The sequence below is a fragment of the Hydra viridissima genome, unplaced genomic scaffold (genome assembly GCF_058129835.1).
Source record: "Hydra viridissima isolate aposymbiotic clone 2 unplaced genomic scaffold, HvirCarnegie_v1 scaffold_8, whole genome shotgun sequence".
Lineage (NCBI taxonomy): Eukaryota > Metazoa > Cnidaria > Hydrozoa > Anthoathecata > Hydridae > Hydra > Hydra viridissima.
In genome coordinates, this window is record NW_028324307.1 from 8070844 (window position 1) to 8097905 (window position 27062).

General features: G+C 31.4%; 1 protein-coding gene and 3 pseudogenes across 5 annotated transcripts; 3 read left to right on the top strand and 1 right to left on the bottom strand.

The window, feature by feature from the left end:
* Window positions 1-1530: 1530 nt before the first annotated feature.
* Window positions 1531-7273, bottom strand: LOC145186950 (uncharacterized; annotated as a pseudogene). The gene is made up of 13 exons (XR_016454728.1): window positions 6829-7273; window positions 6056-6091; window positions 5752-5775; window positions 5514-5537; window positions 5415-5438; window positions 5302-5325; window positions 5188-5211; window positions 5075-5098; window positions 4963-4986; window positions 4850-4873; window positions 4742-4765; window positions 4630-4653; window positions 1531-3303 (listed from the first exon to the last, which is right to left on the bottom strand). The product of XR_016454728.1 is annotated as an uncharacterized LOC145186950 (transcript).
* A 2062-nt stretch (window positions 7274-9335) lies between these two features.
* LOC149884853 (uncharacterized) lies at window positions 9336-18355 on the top strand. 2 transcript variants are annotated; one of them, XM_090095006.1, is made up of 3 exons: window positions 9336-10030; window positions 16354-18038; window positions 18316-18355. In XM_090095006.1, exon 2 carries the CDS (start codon window positions 17259-17261, stop codon window positions 18009-18011), a length of 753 nt encoding a protein of 250 aa, XP_089951132.1. In that variant the 5' UTR covers window positions 9336-10030; window positions 16354-17258; the 3' UTR covers window positions 18012-18038; window positions 18316-18355. The 2 variants fall into 2 exon arrangements, with proteins under 2 accessions (XP_089951132.1, XP_089951131.1); XM_090095005.1 differs by lacking the exon at window positions 18316-18355 and having other exon boundaries at window positions 16354-18127.
* On the top strand, window positions 10030-16343 carry LOC149884854 (uncharacterized; annotated as a pseudogene). Its single transcript, XR_016454727.1, has one exon. The product of XR_016454727.1 is annotated as an uncharacterized LOC149884854 (transcript).
* A 5064-nt stretch (window positions 18356-23419) lies between the features above and the next one.
* Window positions 23420-25556, top strand: LOC149884855 (uncharacterized; annotated as a pseudogene). Its single transcript, XR_016454729.1, has 2 exons — window positions 23420-23930; window positions 24032-25556. The product of XR_016454729.1 is annotated as an uncharacterized LOC149884855 (transcript).
* Window positions 25557-27062: the final 1506 nt, after the last annotated feature.

The window sequence follows — 27062 nt, forward strand, 5'->3', positions numbered from 1 at the left end:
GCTTCAAGAAGACTATACAGTTAGAAAAATAGCTGAAAAATTAAATCTTAGTAAATCAACAGTTAGCTATACAATTTGTCGATATCGAGAATCTGGAAGTTTGGAAGACAGAAATCGTCCAGGTCCTTCTCGCATAACAACAAAAACTGATGACTGTCGTATAAAAGTCATCAGTAAACGTAATCGAATGTTAACTGCTCCACAAATAACAGCTATTTTCAACTGTGATCGAGAAAAAAAAGTTTCTGTCAGTACAATCAAACGAAGGTTGCAAAAAGCTAATTTGCATGGTCGTGTTGCTATCCGAAAACCATATCTACGAAAAGGTAATCGACAGAAGAGATTCCGTTGGGCACAGTTCCACAAAAATTGGACGATGGATGAATGGAAACAAGTACTCTGGACCGATGAGTCAAAATTTGAAGTTTTCGGAAATAAGCGAAGAGTTTACGTCAGAAGATCTGCTGAAGAAAAAATGCTAACTCAATGTCTGGTTCCAACAGTAAAACATGGTGAAGGCTCTGTGATAGTTTGGGGTTGTTTCTCTCTGGGTGGAGTGGGAGATTTGCGTAAAATCGATGGTATAATGAGAAAAGAACATTATAGAGATATCCTGGAAACAAGTGCGATCCCTTCGGGACTTCGATTAATCGGAGATAATTTTATTCTGATGCATGATAATGACCCTAAACATACTGCATTGTTATGTAGAAATTATTTAGAATCAAAAAAAGCTGAAAATGTATTACGTGTAATGACCTGGCCTCCCCAAAGCCCAGACCTCAACCCCATTGAGTTACTTTGGGATGAACTGGATAGAAAAATTAGAACTGTATGTCCAACATCAAAATCTCATTTATGGAACATTATAGGACAGGAATGGATTAATATTCAGAAAGAAACAATTAGAAAATTAATTGAAAGAATGCCGAGAATAGTTAAAGCAGTTATTAAATCAAAGGGTGGTTTTTTTGACGAAAAGAAAATTTAATTATTATAATGGTTTTTGTAAATTTTTATTACATAAAACTGACTAATAATATATTTTATATTGAAAATGTATAAAAAATATAACTTTTATTAATATAAATCAAAAATTCTATAACGTAATTACATGCTAATATTGCTTTTTTGAAAAAATCTCCATTGTCCTAACTTCCGTGAGCGGCAGTGTATATAAAAAATCAGCTATCTATAATATACAGTAAAATGTCATAATAAAACAATAATTGAATGAATTTTAAAATGATCTTGAGAAACACTGTGCTCTCCTGAGACCGCCAGGGTAAATTTTGGTTTACTCTAATTTTTTTTGTTTAATTATTAATATTGGATTTAGGTAAGTATTTTAAAATAATTTTTAAAATCTAAACTAACTTTTAAACATTTTTTTTTGCAAAAATAGTTTTTACCTAAAATAACATATAGAGGGGGAGGGGGTTTATGAGGAGGGCGGGGATTTTTTTCAAAATTTATAGGGGGTATTACACTTCTAAAACAATTTTTGTTACAAAAAATACAACTTTAAAATGAAAAAATGAGATCTTTTATGATAAAATTAAGATAAATTCTAAATTAACAATATAACATCAAGGCAATAAATGTAGCAGTTTAACATGAAATATTGAAATTCCTTATAAAATAATTCAATCATTTCAAAGTTCACAATAATTAAAAATTTTAAAAAATGAGAGAAAAGGACTACTTGAAACTGTTTATACCAAACTCAATCACACTTTTCTTAAACTGTTTTGCATAATCATTGTGTTCCAAACGACGCTTGTATCGCTTCCATACTTGATAGTGATAGTGGTGAGCACTTTCTCCTGCCTGCTCGGCATATACACCAAGCCCAAACTGACTATGCTGAAGAAAAGGAACAAGATGACATACTAAAATATGAACTTTCCAACTAATATTTAATTGGTAGTTAAACTTTTCCAGAAGATGAAGCTGCAGATTTTCGAAAGCTTTTTTAAAATCTAAAACTGATTCAGCAATAGATTCTCCAATAAACATGCTAAAACCTTTTGTTTTAATAATTGAAAACTTTCTAAGACAGTTAACTACAGGTTGGAGAAATATCATATTTGGTAATATAGAGGCTGCACTTAAAAGGTCAACTTCTAAATTATCTAATTTATCTAAAAGTCTCTGTGAATTATTACCATCCAAACCAGTTCCGTGGTAACCTCTAAAGATTATATAATTCGACTTAAGCCACGAATCAAAATCAGGCCACAATGTAATTAATATTTTTACAAACATAGAAGTAATACCAATAAGAATGTGTAACTGGTGGAGGAATGAGATGTTCTACTATAGTTTCTAGAGGTTCATCAAGATACACAACTCTAGGAGAAATACAGTTTTTAAATTCCATCATGTGATTCTTTTTACATCCATCTTCAATGAACTTGTTGTAGTTGGTATCAATTGAACCTAAGGTTCTTTTTTTTCCGCTCTCAAGAGCACTTTCCCCTTCACACCAGAGACATGCATACTTGCCGCTGTGACTGCTTAAACCAAATAAAGAGTTACCACATTTTAGATCAAATGCTATTGAATATTTTACATCACTCAGAGCTAGTGGTTTCAATAGTTTGCTAAGATTACCATTATGCTCTGAAACATCTTCAACTAAAGCCAAAACCAATGATCTATTTACACCACAATCATCAAGACTTTCTGAAGTTGTATGTTTACATAGTGGTTCAAAAACATTTATAACGCATTTAAGAAAACCCTGTCCACCATCAATGGAAACCCTAGCAATAGTGCTATAAGGATTCAAACTTCTTTCATTAATTATATGAAGAATTAAATCAGAAGTATCTTTAACAAATACCAAACTCCGACTTATCTCTTCATCCCCTGAAATGAATGATTCAGTTTTGACATCATAAAAATCTGAAAATACATTATGCAGCTCCTCTATCTGAGTTGATATATTAGGTTCTAAGATTTTCTTCCCTAAATTTTGTCGAATATGTTTACAAAGTAGGTTAGTCTTTCTTTTACTCAGGTTTAGAGTATTAGAGACTTCCATTATAGTTTCTAGAGATAACTTTTTAACGGATGCTCTGCTGCATTTATTATCAGGTGTGCCAACAACAATAAGAAGATTGTTTCCAAAGGTTTTTAAAGGAAACTTGTCTCCAGATTTAATATGGTCTCTTTTCATTTTTATTTTGAGAATCCCAGAAGCAACATGTTCACTGGATACATTTCCAAGACCTTCAGCCAACATAATTAAAATTTTTACAACTTCACTTTTACAGCAAAAGTGAGAAATTCCTTTGCCTAAATAGAAATTTAAAGTAGAAAAAACTCTGATATTATTATATTTGTAAAACATATAAAAATAATACACTAATATTTAATAAGTCTATCATAGACTATGCATTGACTAGCATAGACTCTATGCTAAAATTAAATTATTTTTTTTTTAATAATTGAAGAAATAGTTTATTAACTAAAATATTATATAAGTTATACAATATTTTTAATTTGTTTAAGGAAATCATACCTATTGTAGAAAAGCAAGAAGGACATATCTTTTTAACAATTTTATCAACGATATCTAGGTACGTGGACTGATTTTTTTAAATTATTCAAATGCTAGAATGTTATATATCATTAGAAAGCCCTCAAATACAGTATTTCAAAGGTGAAAAAATTACAAAAATCGGACAATTCTATAAAAAGTTATGACATTTTTAGTAGCAAATTTTCGATATATGGGTTTCTTGATAAAACTGTGGTCAAAAATTTTTTTTTTTTACATAAATTGTTATAACTTTATCAATTCTTATTTAAAAATCTATAACTTGGTATCAAAAAATAGGTGTAAAAATGGACTTTAATTTTAAACTTTTTTCTAGGTAAATGGCGCATCAAGGGCTCCAGAGGGGTGCTAATCTATCACTAACACCTCACAAAAAAACACTTTTTCTCCATAAAAGAGTGTTTTTTTTATGAAACTGATAATATTTATGAATAACATGTTGGTATTATTTTATTCTACATTACTAGCGAGTATAACAGGTCAATCTTAAAGTTGGGTGTTAGGTTGTGGGTAAGGTTTAACACACCCTATCAAAATTTCATTCTTTTAAATATTGTAATATTTACTAAAATGAGTAAATTATAAAAAAAAATATATAATATTTTAATTCTTTGAAAAATAGTAACTAGTGGTGTATAAAATTGCCTTTTTTGGAGGGGGCGTATGCCGCCCCTCCCCCTGCCGCCATAAACCTGAAAAAAAAAATTTAATAACAATTTTCACAAAAAATGTTAAAATGCTGTCTTAATCAGAGAGAAAGCAAATAAACAGCTCTAAAAGCAAATAAATAATATTTATATTAGTAACAAATGGCATTATGTAACACTTAATACAAATTTTTTACTTGTTAAAGTTTATCTAAATGTATAAAATTATTGACTAATAAATCACTGAAAGGTAAACAAATTTTTAATAAGAGTAAAAATTTTAATACTGCTAGTGATTTTCCTTTTATGAGAATTCAAATGAGAGCACAATATAAATGTATTAAACAGTGTATATTAATAGAAATAATAAAAATTTGATAACCATTCAGATACATTTTTAATACATAAATTTACCAGCAGAAGGTTGAGCAGGTGGAACTAAAGGTATAAAAAGTTGTCATTTAAAATTATTGCAATTGCTGAGAAATGCGCACACATATTAAAAAGTAATAGTTTTTTGACATACCAGTTATTGCAGATGAACATGAAACTAAGATTAAAAAGTTGTAATAAGAAAAATTGCAATTGATAAAAAATGCATGCACAATTAGAAGGTAAAATTTTTAAAACTCACCAATTGTAGAATATGTACACGGTCCTAAGGTTAAAAAGTTGTAATAAAAAATTAATACAGCAAATGATGAATAATGGATACGCATATTAACAAGTAATATTATTTAGACATACCACTTGATGTAGAGGACGATGAAGCTAAGGTAAAAAAAGTTTAAAAAAGAAAAATATAGCAATTGATAAAAAAAGGCATACACAAATAGAAAGTAAAAATTTTAAAACTTACCAATCGTACCAGATGAAGATGGTCCTAAGGTTAAAAAGTTGTAATAAAAAATTAATATAGCAAATGATAACAAATGGATACACATATTAAAAAGTAATATTATTTAGACATACCACTTGATGCAGAGGACAATGAAGCTAAGGTAAAAAAGTTGTAATAAAAAACAAATATTGCAATTGATGAAAAAATGATTACAGATATTAGAAAGTAAAGTATTTAAAATATACCAATAGTAGCAGATGAGGATGTTCCTGAGGTTAATAAGTTTTAATAGAAAATAAATATTGCAATTGTTGAGAAATGCATACACATATTAAAAAGTAATAGTTTTTAAACTTACCACTTGTTGTAGTTAAAGTTGGAACTAAGGTTAAAAGATTGTTATAAAAAATAAATGTTGTATTTGATAAGGAATGCATAACAGGTTTTTAGAACTTACCAGCTGTAACAGATGAAGATGGTTCTAAAGTTAAAAAAGGAGTAAGACACTGCATAAAAAAAAAAAAAGAAGTTTAGCATTAAATATATTCACAGAATAAAAATTACTGGTTTTCAAAATTACTAACTATAGCAAGTAATGAAAGGAGAATTAAACAAAATATGAGTTAAACCTAGACACACATGTTTAAACGTTTGTTATTATGATTCATAACAAAAGTTATAATATACAAACTTACCAATGGTAGACCTTGTCGATTCAACTAAAGGTAACAAAAAAATTGTACAATAAAAAATAACACCTTGTAATTGTCAATAGTAAGTTCAAAAAATAACAACTAAAAAATTAAAATATAAAGATTATATGTATATAAACAAGAAGCTAACATTCAGAATGGGTATATACTTATGTAAATAATAAACATATATAAATTAATGTACATCAATAAAAAAGGTATAGACAATAATAATTATATCTTATATTTAAAAAAAAACCTTAGAAACATTGAGTTAAGGGAAAAATGTTATGGGAACTATACTTACAAAATCTCAAGAAATCGTTAATAATAGTGCTATGATCTAAACAAGAAGCAAATATTAGACATGTTTGTATAAATATTTATTTAATATTTAAAGGATGAAGTAGTATACAACAGGAAAATGATAAAAGAAGATGAATGTAATTTTTATATCATTTTTCAACTAAACACTAAAAAATATGTTTGTTAAGAATAAATCAATATAAATTTGATTTGTAGACTTCTATAGAAATTAGAAGGAAAGAAGCAAATTATACATCTCATAAAATAATTTATTCTAAACAAAGTATTTGTCAAATACCAAGTATTAATAATACTTATTTGTGTATTAACAAATACTATTTGTTAATACACAAATAAGTATTATTAATACTTACTTGCATGTTAACAAATTTTTATACTTATATGGTGTTTTAATGAATCTGTGAAATGATACTTTTATCTATCAATAAAATCAAAGCAGTTTTAATCTAATATTATTACATTTATGTATTACTAATACATTTTTAATAATCCATATTTAATAATACAGTTTTAATCTAATAATATAAGATTAAAACTGCTTTGATTTTTAATTATTTAACTATTTTTAAAACAATAACATAAATGTAAAAACCATATTTTTTTTGTTTATCTTAGTAAGATAATCTTAAGTATAAAGTCTTTATACTTAAGATTATCTTACTAAGATAAACAAAAAAAATATGGTTTTTACATTTATGTTATTGTTTTAAAAATAGGTAGCAATAATATAATTATGAAAAAAAAATTGCTTACTATCTGGTAAAGAATCTATATATTTTTGAACCTCTTTATTTTCCATTTTTACTGTTATCTAATAACCAAAATAATAAGAAAAAAAAAATGTTTTTCTAAGAACTGGCCCCCCTATCCGCCCCCGTATTTTTATAGTTCGCTGTTACCGAAAAAAAATTCATAAAAACAGAAATAAGGTACCAAAAGTGCTGTTCTTAGTTATATATCTGCTCCCATTTTTTTTGGCTGAAATTTGGCAGGCAAAAAGAAAATACATGTAGAAAATAGAATAAATAATAAAAAAAGCGGGCTCAACATTTCTTCGATACGAAATTAATGTGAGAACATCGACTAAATTTTCATGGAAAATTGTAAGCAAAAAAATTCATAAAAAAGTTAAGCAACCATATTTTAAAAAAATATAAGAATCAAGCTTGACCTTTCTTCTTTCAAAAAATTTTCTATGTTTACATGTGTTTCTATAAAGAAATACCTCAAAAAAACGTTTGCCTAAGGCTACCTAAAAAAAGTGGTATTTATAGAATAACACATAGTAAACTATCTGCTCCCATTTTTTTTTCGTTGAAAATTGGCATGTGCTTAGAAATTGCATGTAGAAAGTTAAATCAATAATAAAAAAAGCGGGCTCGACATTTCTTCTACTATAAATTAATGTGAGAACATACACTATATTTTCAGGACCATAACAAACCATGAAAAATTAGTAACCATACATTAAAAGCCACATAAAAATCAAGATTAACCCTTCTTCTTTTAGAAAAATATCTAGGTTTATATATGTTTCTAAAAAAAAACACCACAAAAAAACGTTTGTCTGACGCTACCTAAAAAAAAGTGAAAAAAACGTGGAACAAAATTTTAGCACAAAAATCGGCTCCGTAAAACGCGATTTCCGCGTACCTACGATATCTTGATTATTTGTTGTGAACTGTTCAGATATTTCACTAATATCAGATGATCTTCTGAGCTTTTGTCTGTTTATTTGAGATATTTTCTCAATCCAATCATCTAATTTTGATGTTTCACCCCTGTTCAATGCATATAAATTTGTTTTGCAAGAATTACAAATGTTTTTTGGACAACACTCTTTTTCTACATCATATTCTCTCCAAATCAAATTTTGAATGTGAAGTTGTAATGCGGGAGTTACTTTAATAAGTTTATGTGATCCTTTTCCAAAGAAAATAAAGCAACATGCAATTAGACATTTTTCGTCGGCCATTTTGACAAAAAAATATAAGTTTGATATGATCGCTTTTAACTGTAATAATAATTATTTTCATCGGTGTCGCAACATTTTGTTCCAAATAGAATAGATGACGCAATCATAAAATGACGCAATTTTTTTTAGACATTTTAATTAATTAAATCTAAAATTTCTATGTTTAAAAGTTAGTTTAGATTTTAAAAATTATTTCAAAATACTTTGTTTAACCCATTAATAGTAAATAAACAAAAAAATTTAGAGTAAACCAAAATTTACCCTGGCGGTCTCAAGAGTGCACAGTGCGAAAGTAATCTTGTTTGAACTGTATCATCTTTTTGTTGTTTGAACTGTATCATTTTTTTGTTGTTTGAACTGTATCACCTTTTTGATCAACTTTTGATAAAAATCTTTGTATAGTGAGTTATAGATGAAGTAGGACAAAGTATCTTTTCACTGTATTTTCCAATTTTACAAAAACCAAAAAAATGGATTGTTAATTTTAAGCCTTTCAAAATAGTTCCAAATAACGCCTCTTACTCTTTCCTTCTTTATTTTGAAGCGTTTTAATAATATTTTACTAGCAATTTTCTGCGAATTTCTAAATATTAAATCAAGGTTTAAAACTCGAAATATATTCGATTAACTGAGTACATTCGATTCAAGTTCAATTATTGAATAAACTCGAACTCGAGACTTCAGCCATCGCACACCCTCTCGAAAGAAGTCCGTCAAATTTAAATTTAGGTGATAAAGTGATTAAAGGGACTGATGCAAATCCAGAGTATTCTGTTTAGGATATCAAAAAAAAAAAAGGAGTTCCTAAGTCGACAACCCAAAAAGTCAGTAAGGCATATTGCTACAAGATAAACAGGAAGCAGAAATTTCCTGGAAGATCCCAAAAGCAATTTAGCAAAGGCCAAAAACCGATGTCGAAAATTTTCGCAACTGAAAACTGCAACAAGAATTTATAAGAAAATTAGAAGTACATTAAAATAGATGATGAAATCCACTGCAAACTCGGCTATTCGACGCCGTCTAGGCCAGCAATTTTATACAATTCCAAAAAGAAAAAAACCTAACGTTTTGCTAAAAGCAATTAAAACCAAAAAATTTGGCAAGAAAGTTATGGTTTGGCAAGCCATCAGTTTAAGTGGTTTCAAAACTGATATATTCAAAGCCGATATTCACGAACTCCGAATTATACTTGAAAAAATGTTTTAAAAAGCGACTTATACCTATGATCCGAAAGTACGACGGTGTAACTATCTTCTAGCCCGCCTTTACATCTTGCCATTATTCAAGAAGTGTAATCGAATGGTATTGTGAGGAGGGAAAATGATAATGTTTTCAATTTTAACATTGGAACGAAGAAAAGAGTGAGTCAACCAAGAAAAGACGTACGCACGGAGACTCATTGAATTTGTCATATGAATAAAAATAACAACAACCAAGAAAAGACGTACACACAGAGACTTATTGAATTTGTCATATGAATAAACGATATAGCGAAAAGAGAAAGTAAAAAATAACAACAACCAAGAAAAGACGTACACACGGAGACTTATTGAATTTGTCATATGAATAAACGATATAGCGAAAAGAGAAAGTAAAAAAAATAACAACAACCAAGAAAAGACGTACACGCGGAAAACTTATTCAGCCTGTCATATAAATAAATGATGAATAAGTTGCAAAACGATAAACAACCAAAAACTATAAAAAGCTAAAAAAGAAAAAAAGAGGGAAGGGAAAGAGATTTAAAAGAGATTGAAAAGAAGATTTTATGAGAAAAGAGTTTTAAAGGAGTTTTAAAAGAAGATTTTATAAGAAAAGAGTTTTAAAAGAGATTTTAAGAGATTTAAAGAGAAAAGAGTTTAAAGAGATTTAAAAAGAAGATTTTAAGAAATTTAAAAGAGGAATTTATGAGAAAAGGATTTTAAAGATTCAAAGAGAATTTTATGAGAAGAATTTATGAAGATTTTAAAAGAAGAATTGGTAAGAAAAGATATTTGAGTAACTTTAAATAAGTGTTATTATCTGTATTGATTTATTGATATTTGCATGAGTTAATATTAAGAGAATATATATATTGATGAGAATATTTGAGAATATTTGTTAAGAAAAGTAAGTAAGAGAAGAAGAACCAGTAGTAAGTATTTTTGTTTGCATTTCGATTATTAATATTATTGTTATTACTATATGCGTTAAATATTGTTATTAAAAAAGTATGATGCTCTAACCGCGCACCTTACCATAGCCGCGCCGTAATATATTACCTGAGGGACCGAACATAGAAAACATTTAATAAAACCCCCCAACCTTGTTTCCAACCTCCATATACCTTCTCACAACCCAAACCTAGCCCTTTCCTAACCAAATACACCCCAGACCATCAACCTAGCTCCCAACCTCCATATACCTAATCCAACAATAACACTAAACCCAAACTTCCCCTTCCCCTTCCCATTCCCCTTCGCCTTTACTGCAAAAGAAGAAAACATAATATAACAAGAAAGATAATTAAAAATCCACCGCCCTCACAGTATCAACAAAATGGCTTCAATTTTCTCTCGAAAACATGAATCCGACAAACGCACTACAACTTTGCCCAATTGAAAAGGTTTGAGTAAGTGCAAAATGTGAGCTGCATAAGAAGGGTAGAATTGCGGTCACATCAATCAACTCCGCCTAACTTGAGATGGCATCTTGAAATTTTTTGAAAACTATTGACCAAAAGCTCATACAAGGTCCGCACTAAATTGAGAAAAAATTGTGATTAGCTCGATGATGATATTTTCTAAAAACTTTACTGTATTCGGAGATAAATTTGCTTTAAAGCAATAAGATGATCAAAATTGATTTAGTGTTTCTCAAAACGTTTCAAAAATCCCATGGGTCATTATCATTCTGAACAGTCTTTTAATCAAAGAAAGCTAAACTTATTGTTATCTTGTTCAAGTTCCATAAATGGCGTTTGATGCTATCACTGTAGCTTTTTGAATGATTGGATTTAATGCATTCAGCCAGTAACGAAAGTCGATAATGAACACAGAAGTTAAACAAGAAGCCCAAAACATGCATGAATGTATAGATTACTTAGAGACCGCCGATTCGTAACTGTTTATCGGTTTGCGGATTGTGCACCGAATTATCTATGCTAAACGGTTCAAATTACTTACGGATTGATTTGATCCGAAAATAATGTATCGGAAAAAAATTTGTTAAAATTTTTTCGGATTATTTTTTCGGATTGCAATCCGATTCGATACTTTCGGATCAGATTGCAATTCGAAAAATTTTTTTCGATTTGGAATCCGAATAGATATTATTTTTACGGATTTATACGGATTCAGAATAAAAAATGCTTTTGAAATAAGATTCATTTTTATTTACTTATATTATTCAAATATACAATGAAACGAAATGATTTCCTTGTTAAGAATTAAAAAAAGTCAAAATCACACTGAAAGTTAATCATTTTCCAAATTCATTTCCTGGCCACTCAATGTCTTGAATTTTACTGAGTTGCTTAGTGTTTTCTTTCATATATACCAACATCTCAACCTTTGAGATTGAAAGATTGGTTCTTTTAGAGCTGTATATATTCCCTGCTGTTGAGAAAACTCTTTCAGATGTTGATTATGCAGCAGGTATACAGAGGTTTTTTCTGGCCAGCCTTGACATTATTGGGTAAATATACTGGTTTTGTTTCCAGAATTCCAGTACATTTGTATTTGTTAGAACTGGTTTTGAATTCAAATACCCATCAATTTCAGCAGAAATGGCTTTCTTGGTGCTTTTTTCACCTCCAGGATTAATGTAACCTGCACCAAATACTTTCTTCCTCAGTTGTTCAGTGAAATCAAAGTCGTCATCATCTTCATCATCCAACATTGAAGGGGAAGGAGTGCTTTGGCTAGCCAAAATTTCTTTTTTTGACAGTTCTTCCATAGCTTTCTTTACTGCAGTTTTGACTACTTCAAGTTTTTCCCCCTTATCCACAAAGCACATGCCCTTGCTGATCTAAAAAATGAGCTATAGAGAATTCAATATTCATCAACTCCCCTTCGAATCTTTTGTTTAGATCTTTATTGAAGTAGTGAGCAAGTTCTGATGACACGTCGGTTTTAGGCTTGATTATCTCCCTTGCTAATCTTCCTCTGATGTTGTATAGGCAATTAATAACGGAACAGATGCTAACATTCTTTTCACAGCTGCATTTCTCAGAGAATTCTGAGAAGCCTCTTAGAAGCCGGATGACAGATTGAATAGATTCCACTTCATCATCTGTTGGTAAAAGATCTGTCAACTTACAACCTCCAGAAACAGTAGGGTTCGGATTCTTTAAAGAATGCGTTGCCGGAAGAAGATCTACCACAGACTCCATTTGATGGAGGTCAGAGTTCCATCTTGTGAGGCATCTCTGTAATAACTTCGTTCTGGAGTTATTTAAGGCTTTGGCAGCATTAACTAAAGTCATAGCTTTTTGAGAGGACTGGTTGAAGTGACCAACTAATTTTGTTATTTGTGGTTGAGAATTGACCATTTTGGACATCTTTTATCATCGACAGCACCACTGACAACTAGATTTAGACGGTATTCGACACACCAAATTTCACTTTGAACCCCAATTGATTTCCTAACACCTGCTTGGACATTAGCTGCACCGTCGACTGTTATCCAGGTTTTGACTCCAAAATCTACTTCAAGTTTGTTGATAGATTCATTGAGCTTCTTGGCAATATTGTCGCCAGTGTGTTGTTCGGGGAGGTAGGACATTTCCACCAAGAAGCGCTTTTATTGGAACTTTGAATCTATATAGTGGAGTGTAAGGCTCATGAAAGACAAATTGGTGTGATCATTGGTCCACACGTCGGATGTAAAGACCACTCCATCAAGATTTGACTTGTCTGAATTGAAAATGTTTTTTACTTGTTCCTTGATAAATCTAAAAAGGAGAGGAATGTATTTTGTAGATATATTCTTTGCTGTAATGGCTCTAAATTGATCGTTGGTTGCAGTTTTCACCATCCGGGTGAATGCGTCAGTTTCTGCAATAGAAAATGGTTGAGTGTCCTCAATCACCCATTTAGTAATGTCAACAACAGTTCTTATTTGATTGATGCCAGTAACTTCCCATTCAGGTTTGGTAGCCTGTTTTCTGCCTTGCTGTGTCTGTGTGTTGGAAGTACCGCAAGTTCCACTTGGTCCAGGCTGTGGCGATGATGGTATATCTTTTTGTGTCTGTGGACATCTCCTCTTTTTTCTTCTTTCTTGTGTTTGTTCAAAATCTGAGTCTTCAGAGGCAAGCTCATCAAAAATGTCTGGTATTGTTGATTTTTGCTTGCCTTTCCTTTCTAATTGTTTACATAAATTCAAGTGGACTCTTTTCAAATGGTTCCTTAAAGGACTTGTGGAGCTTTTATTGATTAAGTATATTTTGCCACAGGCCTTGCATTTTGCCTTGTTATCCTCCACATTGTTGAAGAATTCCCAAATATTAGATAGCTTAGGCATCTGAAAAGAAAAAAAAGTGAAATAAAAAAAAAAAGAAACGAATCGGATTAAGTTTGCCATATCGGATCGGACGAATATTTCGGATTATTTATTGAACTTAAAATCCACAAAATTGGATCAGATCATTAATAAAGATTACTTTTCGGATTAAAAATTCGAAAGCACAGATCAAATCACGTTTTTGGTTTACGGACTTTTTATTGAAATATTTGCCTCAATATTTCCTTAATATTTGCTAAATAAAACGTGATTGTTTTTGATGCATACAAACAGTTTCTGAAAAAGAACTAATTATTTATTAAGTTATTTGAAAATTTTCCTTAATATTCGTCCTTAATATTTCCTTAATATTCGTCTTTAACATATACCAGCTTTATTAAATAAAACAATTTATATAAATTTATATAAGTTTCAATAATGAGCTTTTGGACAAAACGACGAAAAATATTAGCTGATGTTGAGTATTGCTTAAAAGATCTTACCAATAAATCAAGCAATGTTTCACATTCACCAGAAAAAGTACCATTATCGTATTTAAAGAGTATATCAGATCGAAAATTTTCAACTGAGAGTGCTATTCCCTCAGGTGCTTATAATGTTAATTGTGAAGTGAACTCTGACAGTAATCTAACAGTTTCTGATTCTGAATGTTACCCATAAGAGTCATCAAGTTCTGAAACGAGTGATGATGATAACGATGGAGAACTAAAAAATCATTTGATGCAGTGGGCAGTTAAGTTTGCTATAACCGATGCAGCAATAGCATTTTTGTTAAAAATTTTGGGTAAATTGTTTCCTGAATTGCCAAAGGATCCACGCACTATGCGTCAAACAAAGTCTTTAGTACCTGTTACCAATATAACTGGAGGACAGTATTGTCATTTTGGCATTAGACAAGGTATTTTAAGTAATATTTCATGTTTTTTTAAAGAAAAAGGATTGTATATCAATTCAAGTCAACAATGATGGCTTACCATTGTTTAAAAGCAGCAATAGACAATTTTGGCCAATATTAGGTTTAATTGAAAATGTGGAAAACAATATTCAACACAATAAAACCCCATTTATAATTGGCCTTTTTTATGGTAGGTCTAAACCAAAAGACCCTAATGAATTTCTAAAAATGTTCGTTGATGAAAGTATTGCTCTATTTGATTCTGGTATTAGTGGTAAAGTATATAAGTTTGCCATATCAGCTTTTGTTTGTGATACGCCAGCTAGATCATTTATAAAAGGAATTAAAGGAAATGGAGCCTATTATGGCAGCGATAAATGCTGTCAAAAGGGTGTATATGCTGGAAGAGCAACTTTTCCAGATCTTCAAGCTAAACTTAGGACGGATTGTTCATTTTCAAATATGACACAAAGAGAACATCATGTAAAAGAATCTGTCCTCGTTCATCTTGGTGTTGGTATGATAACCCAGTTTCCTAGTGATTATATGCACCCTGTATGCTTAGGAGTTGTTCGAAAGTTGATGTTTTTTTGGTTCAAAGGTCCATTACATGTTAGAATTGGTCCCAGAGATGTGAAAAATTTTTCGGATAAATTAATTGGTGCAACCATGTTTGTTCCTAAAGAGTTTGGACGTAAGCCAAGATCTGTTACTGACTTTGAAAGGTATAAGGCAACAGAGTTTCGGCAGTTTCTTTTATATACTGGTGTCATTTATTTGGCTGAAGTACTCCCAGAAGCTTTGTATAAAAGTTTTCTTTTATTATCTGTTGCCATGAGGATTTTGTTGTGTCCACAGCTTGCTGCAATTTATGCAGAATCAGCTTACACTTTGCTCACTCTTTTTATTCAGCATGCCTCTGCTTTATTTGGTCCAGAAGTGGTCACTTAAAACCTTCATGGACTTTCACATTTATGTTCAGATGTAAAAAAATACGGACGGAGCATTAGACAATATATCTTGTTTTCCTTTCGAAAATTATCTTTCTCAAGTTTAAAAATTGGTGCACAAACCAAGCTTTCCTTTACAATAAGTAGCGCATAGATTGTCAGAAAGAGCGTCATTGCAATTGAAAGAAACATTTGTTAAATACCCCTTATTGAAGCAGGAGCAAACTATCAAACTACCAATAGGTCTGCCTGATATTTCTTCACAATATAAGCAACTATTTTTTGGGTAACAACCTCAGTAGGTGATAACTGTATTGGTTTAAAAAGTGGTGAAATAGTGATTGTACAAAACATTGTAAAGACAAAAAAAGTACCTTATGATATATTTATAGTATTCAACATTTTTAAAAAGAAATTAAAGTTATTTGTTTATCCGTGGGATTCTAGATTGATTGGTATTTATTCTGTCGACGAATTGTAAGAAAATTTACAATTTTGTTGTATTGATGATATCAAAAAAAAATATGTTCTTTTGCCACACAAAAAATCATTTGTAGCACTTCCACTTTTACACACCTAGACTTATATACTCTGAATGTTTTCGTTAATCTATCTTAGTACTGGAGTGATGGTGATTTAAATATTTTTCACCATTGGTAACTTTGTTGCTGTTTACTTCGAACAAAAGTTTTAATTAGGGTTCGGAAAAAGTGTCTGCGCAGATCTGCGCAGACGAAAATAAGCGCATATCTGCGAAGACGTCGGCGCCGACGTCTGCGCAGACACTTAAATGGAAAAGAAAAATTTAAATTATCTGAATCAAATGTCTGAAATTATTTTTACATAACTATCTACTTTTTACGAGTTTTTCGTTGCTTACCTGTTTCTTTTTGGTTCGAGCTACGTATAATCAATCGATATAAGCTTTTGTAAGTTTTTCTTACTTCAATTTAAAGTGATTTAGAATCAAGAAATCGTGTATTTTCGTCATTCAAAGTATTTAAAATGGAAAACATCAAAATTTCGAATTATTTGACAAATGTTGATCGAGAGAAGCGTTCTGGCACATGTTTAGCATGCAACAAAACTGTTCAATGGTCGAAGGAACGCCTTGCAGCGCATAAAAGATCTACATGTCCAAACGCAAGTGTCGAGGAAAAAAGATTGTTTTCAAAGCGTAATTATGAATCGTCACATCTAATCAATGATTCTCAGCAAGTTCCGTCAACGTCTGATTCACCGACGCAGCGTCTACATCCACCAATTAATGAAGAACTCAAAAATGATATCGACACGAAGCTTGCTAATTTCTTTTACCGTACGGGTATATCATTTTGTTTAGCCGAATCGGAGGCCTTTAAGGATTTCGTTAAGTCGCTCAAACCATCGTACGCATCTGTCATCCCGAATGCTAAAGCCTTATCAGGATCTCTGCTCACAATCAATACATAAAATGTTCTACTTCTGTAAATGAAATTTTGAATTCTGAAACAAACTTAACACTGATGTCTGACGGCTGGACGAACATAAGAGGCGATCACATTGTGAATTTTTGTATTAAAGCACCCGATCAGAAGCCTTTTTTTTACACCTCCATAAATACATTCGGAATCATTCAAAATTCATCTACAGTTGCCGCGGCAATCTTACAAGTTATTGAGAAGATTGGCTCGCAAAAATTTACCAGTTTCATAAGCGACAACGCTCCTGTTATGAAATCAGCGTGGAGGATCATCGAGGAGAAATATCCACACATCTCGACTAGCGGATGCGGAGCTCATGGAGTCAACTTGCTTGTGAATGACATAGTTTCTACAGCTGGGGCCACAAAAACAGTCAAAGATGCAGAAAAAATTATCAAATGAAGGAAATTCAACCAAAGAATACATCTGCTGATGTTATGGCGTTGATAAAATCTAACCCATTTTTGGACCGTCTCTCTAAGCTTGTCAAAAGCATTGAATTTCCTTCCAACGTGATCGGAAAGCTAGAAAGTGATGAAGCTCCATTGTCTCTCGTGTATGATTACTTTGGTCAAATGTACAATTCATATATGGACGATAAAGACATACAACAAAAAGTGCAATCTCGCCTCGATTTTCTCTTTACACCAGGTATTGGAATTGCTTTCATATTAACGCCCAAAAATGCCGCAGAAGGTTTATATTTGAATGAAGATAAAACCGATTTTATCACTGCAACAGTTGAATTCGCCGAAAAGATCAAACCTGAAATTGCTGACACTGCTGAGGATGAATTGATTGCTTTTATAGGAGAAATGGCTGCGCTGCCTGAGAGAAGAAAGGAAACAATATTCAAGATGAACGCGCGAAAGTATTGGAACATTATCGGTCGCGATAAATATCCTGCTCTTTACGAAATTGCTAAGCCTATTAACGAAATGATCTGCTCATCGGCTACAGCAGAAAGAGCTTGGTCGACCTTTCGATTTATTCACTCGCGACTAAGAAATCGTCTTACGAATGAGAGACTTGAAAAGCTGGTATTCTTGTATACCAATATCGTGCTGATGGACACAAATGACAAGACTGATTACATTCTTGAAGAAGGTGCAATTTTCAATGAAATTGAATGTCAAGAAATCACCGAATAGGCGCCAGCATTATATTTTTTTATTACTGTAAGAATCTTTGAAAACTCCTATTGTTACTAATCACCAAATTTATGATAAAGTTAAAATATTACTTAAAACATTTTTTAAGTTTAAAACTTTTTTTTGTTGATTTCAAAAAATCGTCTGCAGAGCAGTAAATTTTGTCGGCGCCGACGTCTGCGCAGACGTCTACGCAGACAAATTACACTGTCAGCGCAGATCTGCGCAGATCTGCGCAGACAGTCCGAACCCTAGTTTTAATTATACTTTTTATATTTAATAAATTAATTTTCTTTATTTTTAGATCTTTTTTGTTTTCGGAATATAATAACATGTGTGTATATAACTACAAGGAAATGCCGGTTCTGGCGCACGATACTTTTCCATACTCAGGGGCGTGTCTAGGGGATGTCTGCTACGTCGCTGGACATACCCAAAATATGTATATATACATATTTTTTCACAACTTCAATATTTCGTTAAGTAAATATGATGCGTCAGTAGATAAAAGCTAACAGAGCGAATAATTATAATAAACTAAAGCAATAATTAAGCAAACTATACAAGGTTAACTGTTCGAACGGATGGTAAGAAGTTATTAATCCGGGATAACAGTTAGATTTACGGTTTAGTATTTTATTATACGCCAAGTTAGAATTATTTTGTTCTATCTCCAAGTTTAAATGTTGGGAGAAAGTTTTTGATTTTTTTCTTAAAGTAATAATTATTTAAAAACTTAGTCTTAATTTTTAAAGAAATAATAACTTATGCTTTAAATAATTTATGTTTAAACAAATTAGAAAAAAACTTGTAAAATAGAGCGCATTTTAGAAGTAATCATTACTTACTAAAATTAATAACTCATTTTCTCCCAACTTTTAAAATAGGAGATAGAATTAAATAATTCTAACCTCGCGCATAGTGCTTGTCAAATCGAGAACGGTCTAAAGTTTATTAAAAAAAAAAAAAAAACGATTTATATATTTAAACGGAGGTTGTTTTAATTTTTGACTTAAACAAATTAATAAAAAACTTGAATGGACATACCTTTTTTTATTAAGTTATAAGGTACTTCATTTTTTAAATATTTTCTTTTGTTAATTTAAAAAAAATAAAAGTAATTATTTCTTAGAGAACAAATTCCGGACTTCCCTTTTCAATTACACCCTGAGTAAAGTTTTAGTCAAATTCTATTGATATTTATCATCAGGAGGAGAAGACTGTAATTAACAACAAGCATATATTAAAATATATCAATGGACATCCCCAACTATTTTATACAAAGCTGTGTATCTTTTTAATTACTTGCATTTTGAAAAATATAAAAAGAAAGAAAGGGTTTTAAACATTAAAAATAAAATTTGGACTTCCCTTGGTACATACACCCTGTTTAGTGAGTATTTATTAAACATTTCTTAAACATAAAGTTTAGACAGTTTTTCAACAATTTTTTTTTGCTTCATATAAGAATAGGTCGTGTGTAATTGTTAAGCGTTGGTGCTGACTATGGTTATCATCATTTTCTTCTAAAAATAGATAGCGTGCGAAGCGATGATGTTTGATAATGGTTAGCATCATGTGCGATAAAATATCGGGCGATTGCTAAGCCGTCTTACCTCATATATGCGTTTGTGAATGAGGAAGGGGGGGGGAGGGGGATGCTAAAATTTAACTTTTTTTTTTTTTTTTTTTGGGGGGGGGGGGGGGGGTTAAAACTGCGACTTACCCAAAAAAATTCCTGTACACGCCCCTGATACTTAAGGATGATAACTTTGATGCGTTGACTTACCTTTTTTTAAAAAAATGTGTGCTTTCTTCCCGTGTTGAAGTTATAAAATTTTTCTTGCCATAATCCGCAACGAAGTATTAAAATATTCGTCGTAAGATTTTCATTCCTAAGCTATTCCTGACCAAAGACTTTATCGATCAAATCAGGGCAAGGTCTGCTTTTATAGTGTCCAATAGCCAAGGTGCTGATTTTATCATTTTGGATGATTCTTTTATCATCGTTAGCGCTAAGAGCTATTTTGTTTATTTCTTCAGTGTAAGTGTCGTGAAGATGAGATCGGATGACGTTCATGGTTCTGAGCTGTTCTTTTCCATTCATTAAGCATTTTTTGTAATGTTTATGCTTTAGTTTCTTTTTAACGACGCTCTTCTTGACACCTATGCATTTTTTATGTTCTTCTTCTTCTTCTTCTTCAAGAATCTTGTAAAAGTAGAGTTTCGGTCGAAGTCCAACAAATTCTTCAATTTGCTCACCTCCAGTCTCATCCTTAAACATGCCGATAACCTTTTTGTTTGCACCCACTTTGAACTCGACGTTTTTAATGGCAGGATGGTTTTTGTCAAATTCGCTCGAGTCAAACTTGCTCTCACGTCACCAGCAATGTCTTTGTAAAAATCTTCCGTTTCAACTTCGTAAATGAGCGAGTCTGTGTCAGTCATTAACAATTTTGCCTGATCACCGCATTTAGGTTTGATGTAGTCGTAGTGGAATTTAAACATGAGAGTTTTGCTGATGTCCAGGATGCACATTCCCAAGTAAACAGGTTTGCCGTAAAAGAGATTTGTTTTTTTTCATGTGAACCGCGAACAAGTTTTCATCAAAAATGGTGTTTCGCTCATAATAAGGACTTTTAGATAATTTTAAAGCTTCTTTTTTTGTGGTGATGAGTCTAATATCAACATGCTTTGGAATATTCTCCATAGTTTTTCCAAAGACGGAGTTGTTCATCAGCTTGAAGAATTCTTTTTCAAAAGGGGTTTCAGCTTTTGCTTTTAAATTGGTGTTGAGGTCGATGTAAATTTTCATAAAAGGTTCTTCTTTAAGGTGATGCCTCGATGAATTTTGGTAATGACCAAACCCATTCGCTCATATAGTTTCATGTTTTCATGATAGACGACGTATTTCTCTTTGTTGTTTAAATTTGGAACCAGCTTATCCACTTTGCCTATTATTAATCTTTCAGGAGCCAAAGGGTAATCGTTGTGATCATCGTGAAGGTCATCAGGGTAATCTAAATCGACTTCAAGAATGCATGGCATGGATTTCCAATCGGGGAGTTCGTCTTCAGTCATCCATCTAAATTCTCCAACGGAAGATTTTTGCTCATCGCCCATCCATACAAATTGTTTGCGTCTAAATATTGGATAAATTTCGACGGTTTTGAAGGATCGTACGAGTCGCCCATGTATTTGTTATTAGCAGTTCCAAGTCGGTTTGAAATCATACTTATTCCACCGAGTATTCCTCTTTGAAACATGAGAAGCATTTCAGGGTCGAATAGAAGCTCCAATTTAATTCCAGTTATTTTAACATAGCATCCCAAGCCAAACCAGGGGAGGTGTAATACCAAGGAGGGTCAAGACCGTAATAAGTACGACACACCTCTCTGAAATTTTCAAAGGCATCTGCAAGTATCAACACGTCTGAACGTTGTACAGCTTGTGGTAGTCTTTAAACGTTTTGCATCCAAATTCGTTCCAAACCGTTTGCGCATGCGCATAGTCTTTAACTTTTATTGGATTATCGTTCAATTTGGAGTCGAATGCTTCAATAGGTGGCAATTCTGTTTCGGAGAATTTTTCAATCGAGTCTACCCATTCGTAAGGGTAAACACCTTTTCCCAGCAACAAATCTCGTTTTGTTCCGCTATACATTGAGTTTAGATTCTTGCACATTTCATCTCCTTTTTTAGATCTTCTATAAGCGCAATCTTTACAATTTGTTTTGCAAAGATATTTTTTTCCTTTCTTATCTTGACAGTTTTCCTTGCATGTCTTTAGATTTAATTTAGCACATTCAGCGCACAAATCTTTAACAAGGTTGTCTGCCAAATCTTTTAATGAACTTCCCATGAATCTGAAGCTGTCAATAAACCTCAATTCTTTCCATACTTCCCGAAGTTTTCCTTTCTTATCGATAAATTCTCTCACTTTGATGCTTTTTGAGAAGCTGATGTATTTTTCATCGTTGTTGGGAATGCAATAGAGTTCACCACCTAATTTCTTGATGAACAAATGGCTGTCATAACCAGACAAATTGTGGAAAATGACGGGTATGAATATTGGAATTTGATATTTTTTATTGTAAGCGTCGTGAGCGGCTCCTCGATACTTTCCAGTCAAATGGCAGTGGTCACACACTTTATCACCGTCAAGATCTTTACTGCAAATGTGACATTGTGTTGCATCTTTAAAATTATTTCCATCCTCATCAGTCATGACCACCTTTTCCTTAAAATCAATCTTGTTCCAAATTTTTGTAAGGTCTGTTTCGAGACTATTTACAAACTTTTGCGCAACATCATCGTCATCGCTTTCTGCTGTGTACGTGACAGGTTTTCCTTTATAAAGGGTTTCGTCGAAGCATTTGATTTAATAGCAGAAGGCGCTTGGAACGTGCTTTTGATATTTTTTGGTGTACGACTCATCATCAGGATATTTAGTGTTGTCGTCAATGGGTTTGATGAAACTTTCAAAGTCAGTATATACGACGTACGGAACTTTCATCGACATTTTATAGTTTTTAAACTGAACGGTTGTTCCTTCTTTAGGAAGTTCGATTCTCACTGGGGCGTTATCATAACAATAAGGTTGATGATTTTGGAGCTTTTCTTCCAGGTTGTAAGCTTGGAGACAATTTCTGCAAGAATATTTTATGTGTTGACGAGCTGATACTGAGGAACTAGCAAACCGAGTGAAATTTTTAATGAGGCAATAATGGTTAGTGTCATCGTTTGAAATGAGCAGCAAATCAACAGTATGCTTTCGATCCAAAAATTCAGATGTTCGCAAAGGGCGAGGTTTTTTCTCAATATAGGATCATTCCATGCCAAGTGGTGCAAAGGTCCCTTATGGACCATCTCAGATTTTATTGAAATTTTTTGATTTTGTACATATATATGTTAAAAGCATGTTTTGAAAATTTTAGATCAATATCTAATATGGTTCTTGAGAAAACGCTATTTAAGTAGTGGGCTATTTTGCATAAAATTTCACTCTACAAGAAAAAAGGGTTTTTTCATCATTTTTAACAGCCAATAACTTTTGAACAAGTTAGTTTTATACTTCAATTATTATAAGATAGCAAGTGTGCTGTGGATACTTTGAAAAAAGAAAAAAATATTATTTCTGGCATCTTAACTTTTTCCATAATGGCGGGCTAAAGTTGATTTTTTTGTTTTAAGAATAAGTTTTTTTGTGATTTTAAAGACCTTAATCTTAAAAACTAGTTACAAAGTTAATACAAATCAAATTGCCTGCTGATCTACATGTGGTGGATAAACATTTTTAAAAAAATCAGTTGATTAAAGAGCTGCATTCAAAAGTTATAGGTCTCCAAAATGAGTCAGATCGAGATTTTTGTAAAATTGATCTGTGATGCAAAGCATCTGTTACTTAAGATGGCACTTTTTTTTTTTTATAAAATTTTTTATACGCATCAATTAAAGACTGTTAGTTAATAAAAACCAAAAAAATTAATGGGCGCTTATTTATAACCCCCAAAAGGTAGTCTCTAAAAGTCAGGTAAATTTTCCATAAAAAATTATTACTTTTTAAAAGTTTAGTTATTGTTTCATTTAATTCTATATTGCTAGTATGTCAATCTAAAAAGTACTAATAAAACCAAATAAATTGTTGTATTTTAGAACTAATTAATAATAAGTAATATGCCTGAGCTTTCTACTTGCTGTATTGGTAAAGTATTAAATGAACAGTGCTATCTATCTAATAAAAGTAAACGCTACCAAGAACTGTCTAAACTAAACCAAGAGCTTATTTCTTTGAGAAGCAAAATAAATCCCATAGATTTTATTTGTAGCTATCACAAGAAAGTTTACTTGTCGAGGTATGAGATTGAACATCGCAGGTATTGTTGTAATCCGTTGAACAAGCACGCAAAAAATGTGAAAAGTAAGTTTCAATATTTAATATCTTAATTTAATAAAAATACCTTAATAACACTAAATAAATTAAAAAAAAAATATTTAATAATTATTTCCGTTATTTTTTAGATTCTCTTAGAGTTATCAGTCTTTCATATGCCAAAGATTTTGGTTTAATACCTGGTCAAAAAATTTGCACTAGTTGCAGAAAAGTTCTGAATTGCAAACATAATACAAAAGAAAATGAACTCCAAGAAAAAGAAATTTATGTTGACAACCATACATTAAAAGAAGATCTTAATTCAAGTATTGCAAGTTTTGGATGCTCACCTCTAAAACTTGTTTCAAAAAAAGATAGAGTTGCATATGGAAAGCGTAAAATTGATAGCATAAGAGCTCATACACAAAAGGCTGTTGCCAATGTGCTAGGTATAGAAATAGCTGCACTTTGTGAAATTGAATCACCCTCAAAAAAATGTTTGAAAAAAACAAACACAGATTTAGACAATATTATGACTAAAATTAAGTCAAAATTTGAAAAAACATTGTCAAATTCTGAAAAAATCACACTTCTTACACTCACTCCAGACAGTTGGTCAATAGAGAAAACTCAGAAGTTTTTTTTTACTTCAAAAAGATCTGTAGTACAAGCCAGAAAATTAAGTAAAAAAAGTGGAATACTATCAAAACCTTCTCCAAAATCGGGTAGAAAACTAAGCGAAGATGTAATTACAGAGGTTGTTCATTTCTACGAATGCGATGAATATTCAAGGGTTTGTCCAGGAAAAAAAGAGTTTGTTTCAGTTAAAGTAGATAGTAAAAAGCAACATATCCAAAAGCGCCTTCTACTAGTCAATATGAAAGAGCTACATATTGAGTTTAAAAAGAAATATAATTATCTTAAAGTTGGATTTTCAAAATTTTGTGAGCTAAGGCCCAAGTGGTGCATTCCTGTGGGTGGTGCTTCTGGTCTGCATGCAGTTTGTGTTTGCCAGTACCATCAAAATGTAAAGCTCCTTGTACAGAAAATTCCTGGAATTTCTGATTACAAAATCTTATTAAAATTAATGGTTTGTAGCATTGAAAATAGAGATTGTATGCTGCATAGCTGCGATAAATGTCCTGCTAAAAAGGTTTTGTTAGACTACATTGACACTTTGTTTACAGAAAAAGAAATTAGTGAAGTTAACTTTTATCAATGGCAAAAATCAAATTACCAATGTACTTTAGTACCAGCAACTCTACCTTTAGATGAATTTATTGAAATGGTTTATGAACAGTTAGATAGTTTACGAGTGCATCATTTTATATCAAAAAGTCAAGCCACTTACTACCAACATTTGAAAACTAATTTAAAAGAAAATCAAGCTTTGGTTCTTCTTGACTTTGCAGAAAACTATAGTTTTCTAATACAGGATGCAGTGCAAGGTTTTCACTGGAATAACAGCCAAGCAACTGTGCACCCCTTTGTTGCGTATTTTATAAAAGATGGAAAACTTGATAGTCAAAGTTATTGTGTTATATCAGATCATCTGAAACATGGAACAGATGCTGTTCATTGCTTTATCGGTAATGTTATTGATAAACTTAAACAATTACAAACATTTGAACACATTATCTATTTTAGTGATGGAGCTGCATCACAATATAAAAATTACAAAAATCTTATCAACTTCTGCTACCATAAACACGATTTTGACATGACTGCAGAGTGGCACTTTTTTGCAACATCGCATGGTAAAAGCCCTTGTGATGGTGTTGGTGAAACGTCTTGTTGCAACATCGCATGGTTAAAGCCCTTGTGATGGTGAACAGTGAAACGTCTTGTTGCACGAGCCAGTCTACAATCACTAAACGATCCTATTGACACACCAAGCAAAATGTACAGCTGGTGTGTTCAACACGTCAAAGGAATATCTTTTTTTTTTTGTTGACAAAGTTTCAATAGAAACACATACTACAAACTTCAATTTGGAAGAGAGATATCGTTCTTGTTCGACAATACCTGGGACACGAAACCACCACAGTTTTATCCCAATGTCACTTACTTCAATAAAAATAAGAAGAGTCTCATTTGATATTATTTGCACTAATGTGGATTTTTCTACTTGCAGAATTTAGAATTCAGAAGATTTTATAGTATTGACTTAAAAGAAATCAATGAGATTATTTTATTATTTGAGAAATTTAACTTTTTGTAAATTTTATTATTTTTGTTTATTTTCTTAAAAACATTTTGTTTGTTTTTCATTAAAAAAATTATTGTATTATAAAGAGGGGAGGGGACAGAGGGGAGGGGACTTTATCTATTGGGATTTAAAAGTTCTTTATCTAAAGGGATTAAAAGGCTTTAAGCATTGATATTTTTTAATTGATATTTCATAATAAATAACATTATATAATTCAATGCATTTATTTATTATGTCAATTTTAGAATTTTATGGAAAATTTACCTGACTTTTAGAGACTACCTTTTGGGGGTTATAAATAAGCGCCCATTAATTTTTTTGGTTTTTATTAACTAACAGTCTTTAATTGATGCGTATAAAAAATTTTATAAAAAAAAAAAAGTGCCATCTTAGGTAACAGATGCTTTGCATCACAGATCAATTTTACGAAAATCTCGATCTGACTCATTTTGGAGACCTATAACTTTTGAATGCAGCTCTTTAAATCAACTGATTTTTTTAAAAATGTTTATCCACCTCATGTAGATCAGCAGGCAATTTGATTTGTATTAACTTTGTAACTAGTTTTTAAGATTAAGGTCTTTAAAATCACAAAAAAACTTATTCTTAAAACAAAAAAATCAACTTTAGCCCGCCATTATGGAAAAAGTTAAGATGCCAGAAATAATATTTTTTTCTTTTTTCAAAGTATCCACAGCACACTTGCTATCTTATAATAATTGAAGTATAAAACTAACTTGTTCAAAAGTTATTGGCTGTTAAAAATGATGAAAAAACCCTTTTTTCTTGTAGAGTGAAATTTTATGCAAAATAGCCCACTACTTAAATAGCGTTTTCTCAAGAACCATATTAGATATTGATCTAAAATTTTCAAAACATGCTTTTAACATATATATGTACAAAATCAAAAAATTTCAATAAAATCTGAGATGGTCCATGAGGGACCTCATTAAAATTTGCACCACTTGGCA

Excerpts from the sequence above, each read along its gene's own strand:
- LOC149884853 (XM_090095006.1), top strand. The coding sequence starts at position 17,259 with ATGAAGGAAATTCAACCAAAGAATACATCTGCTGATGTTATGGCGTTG.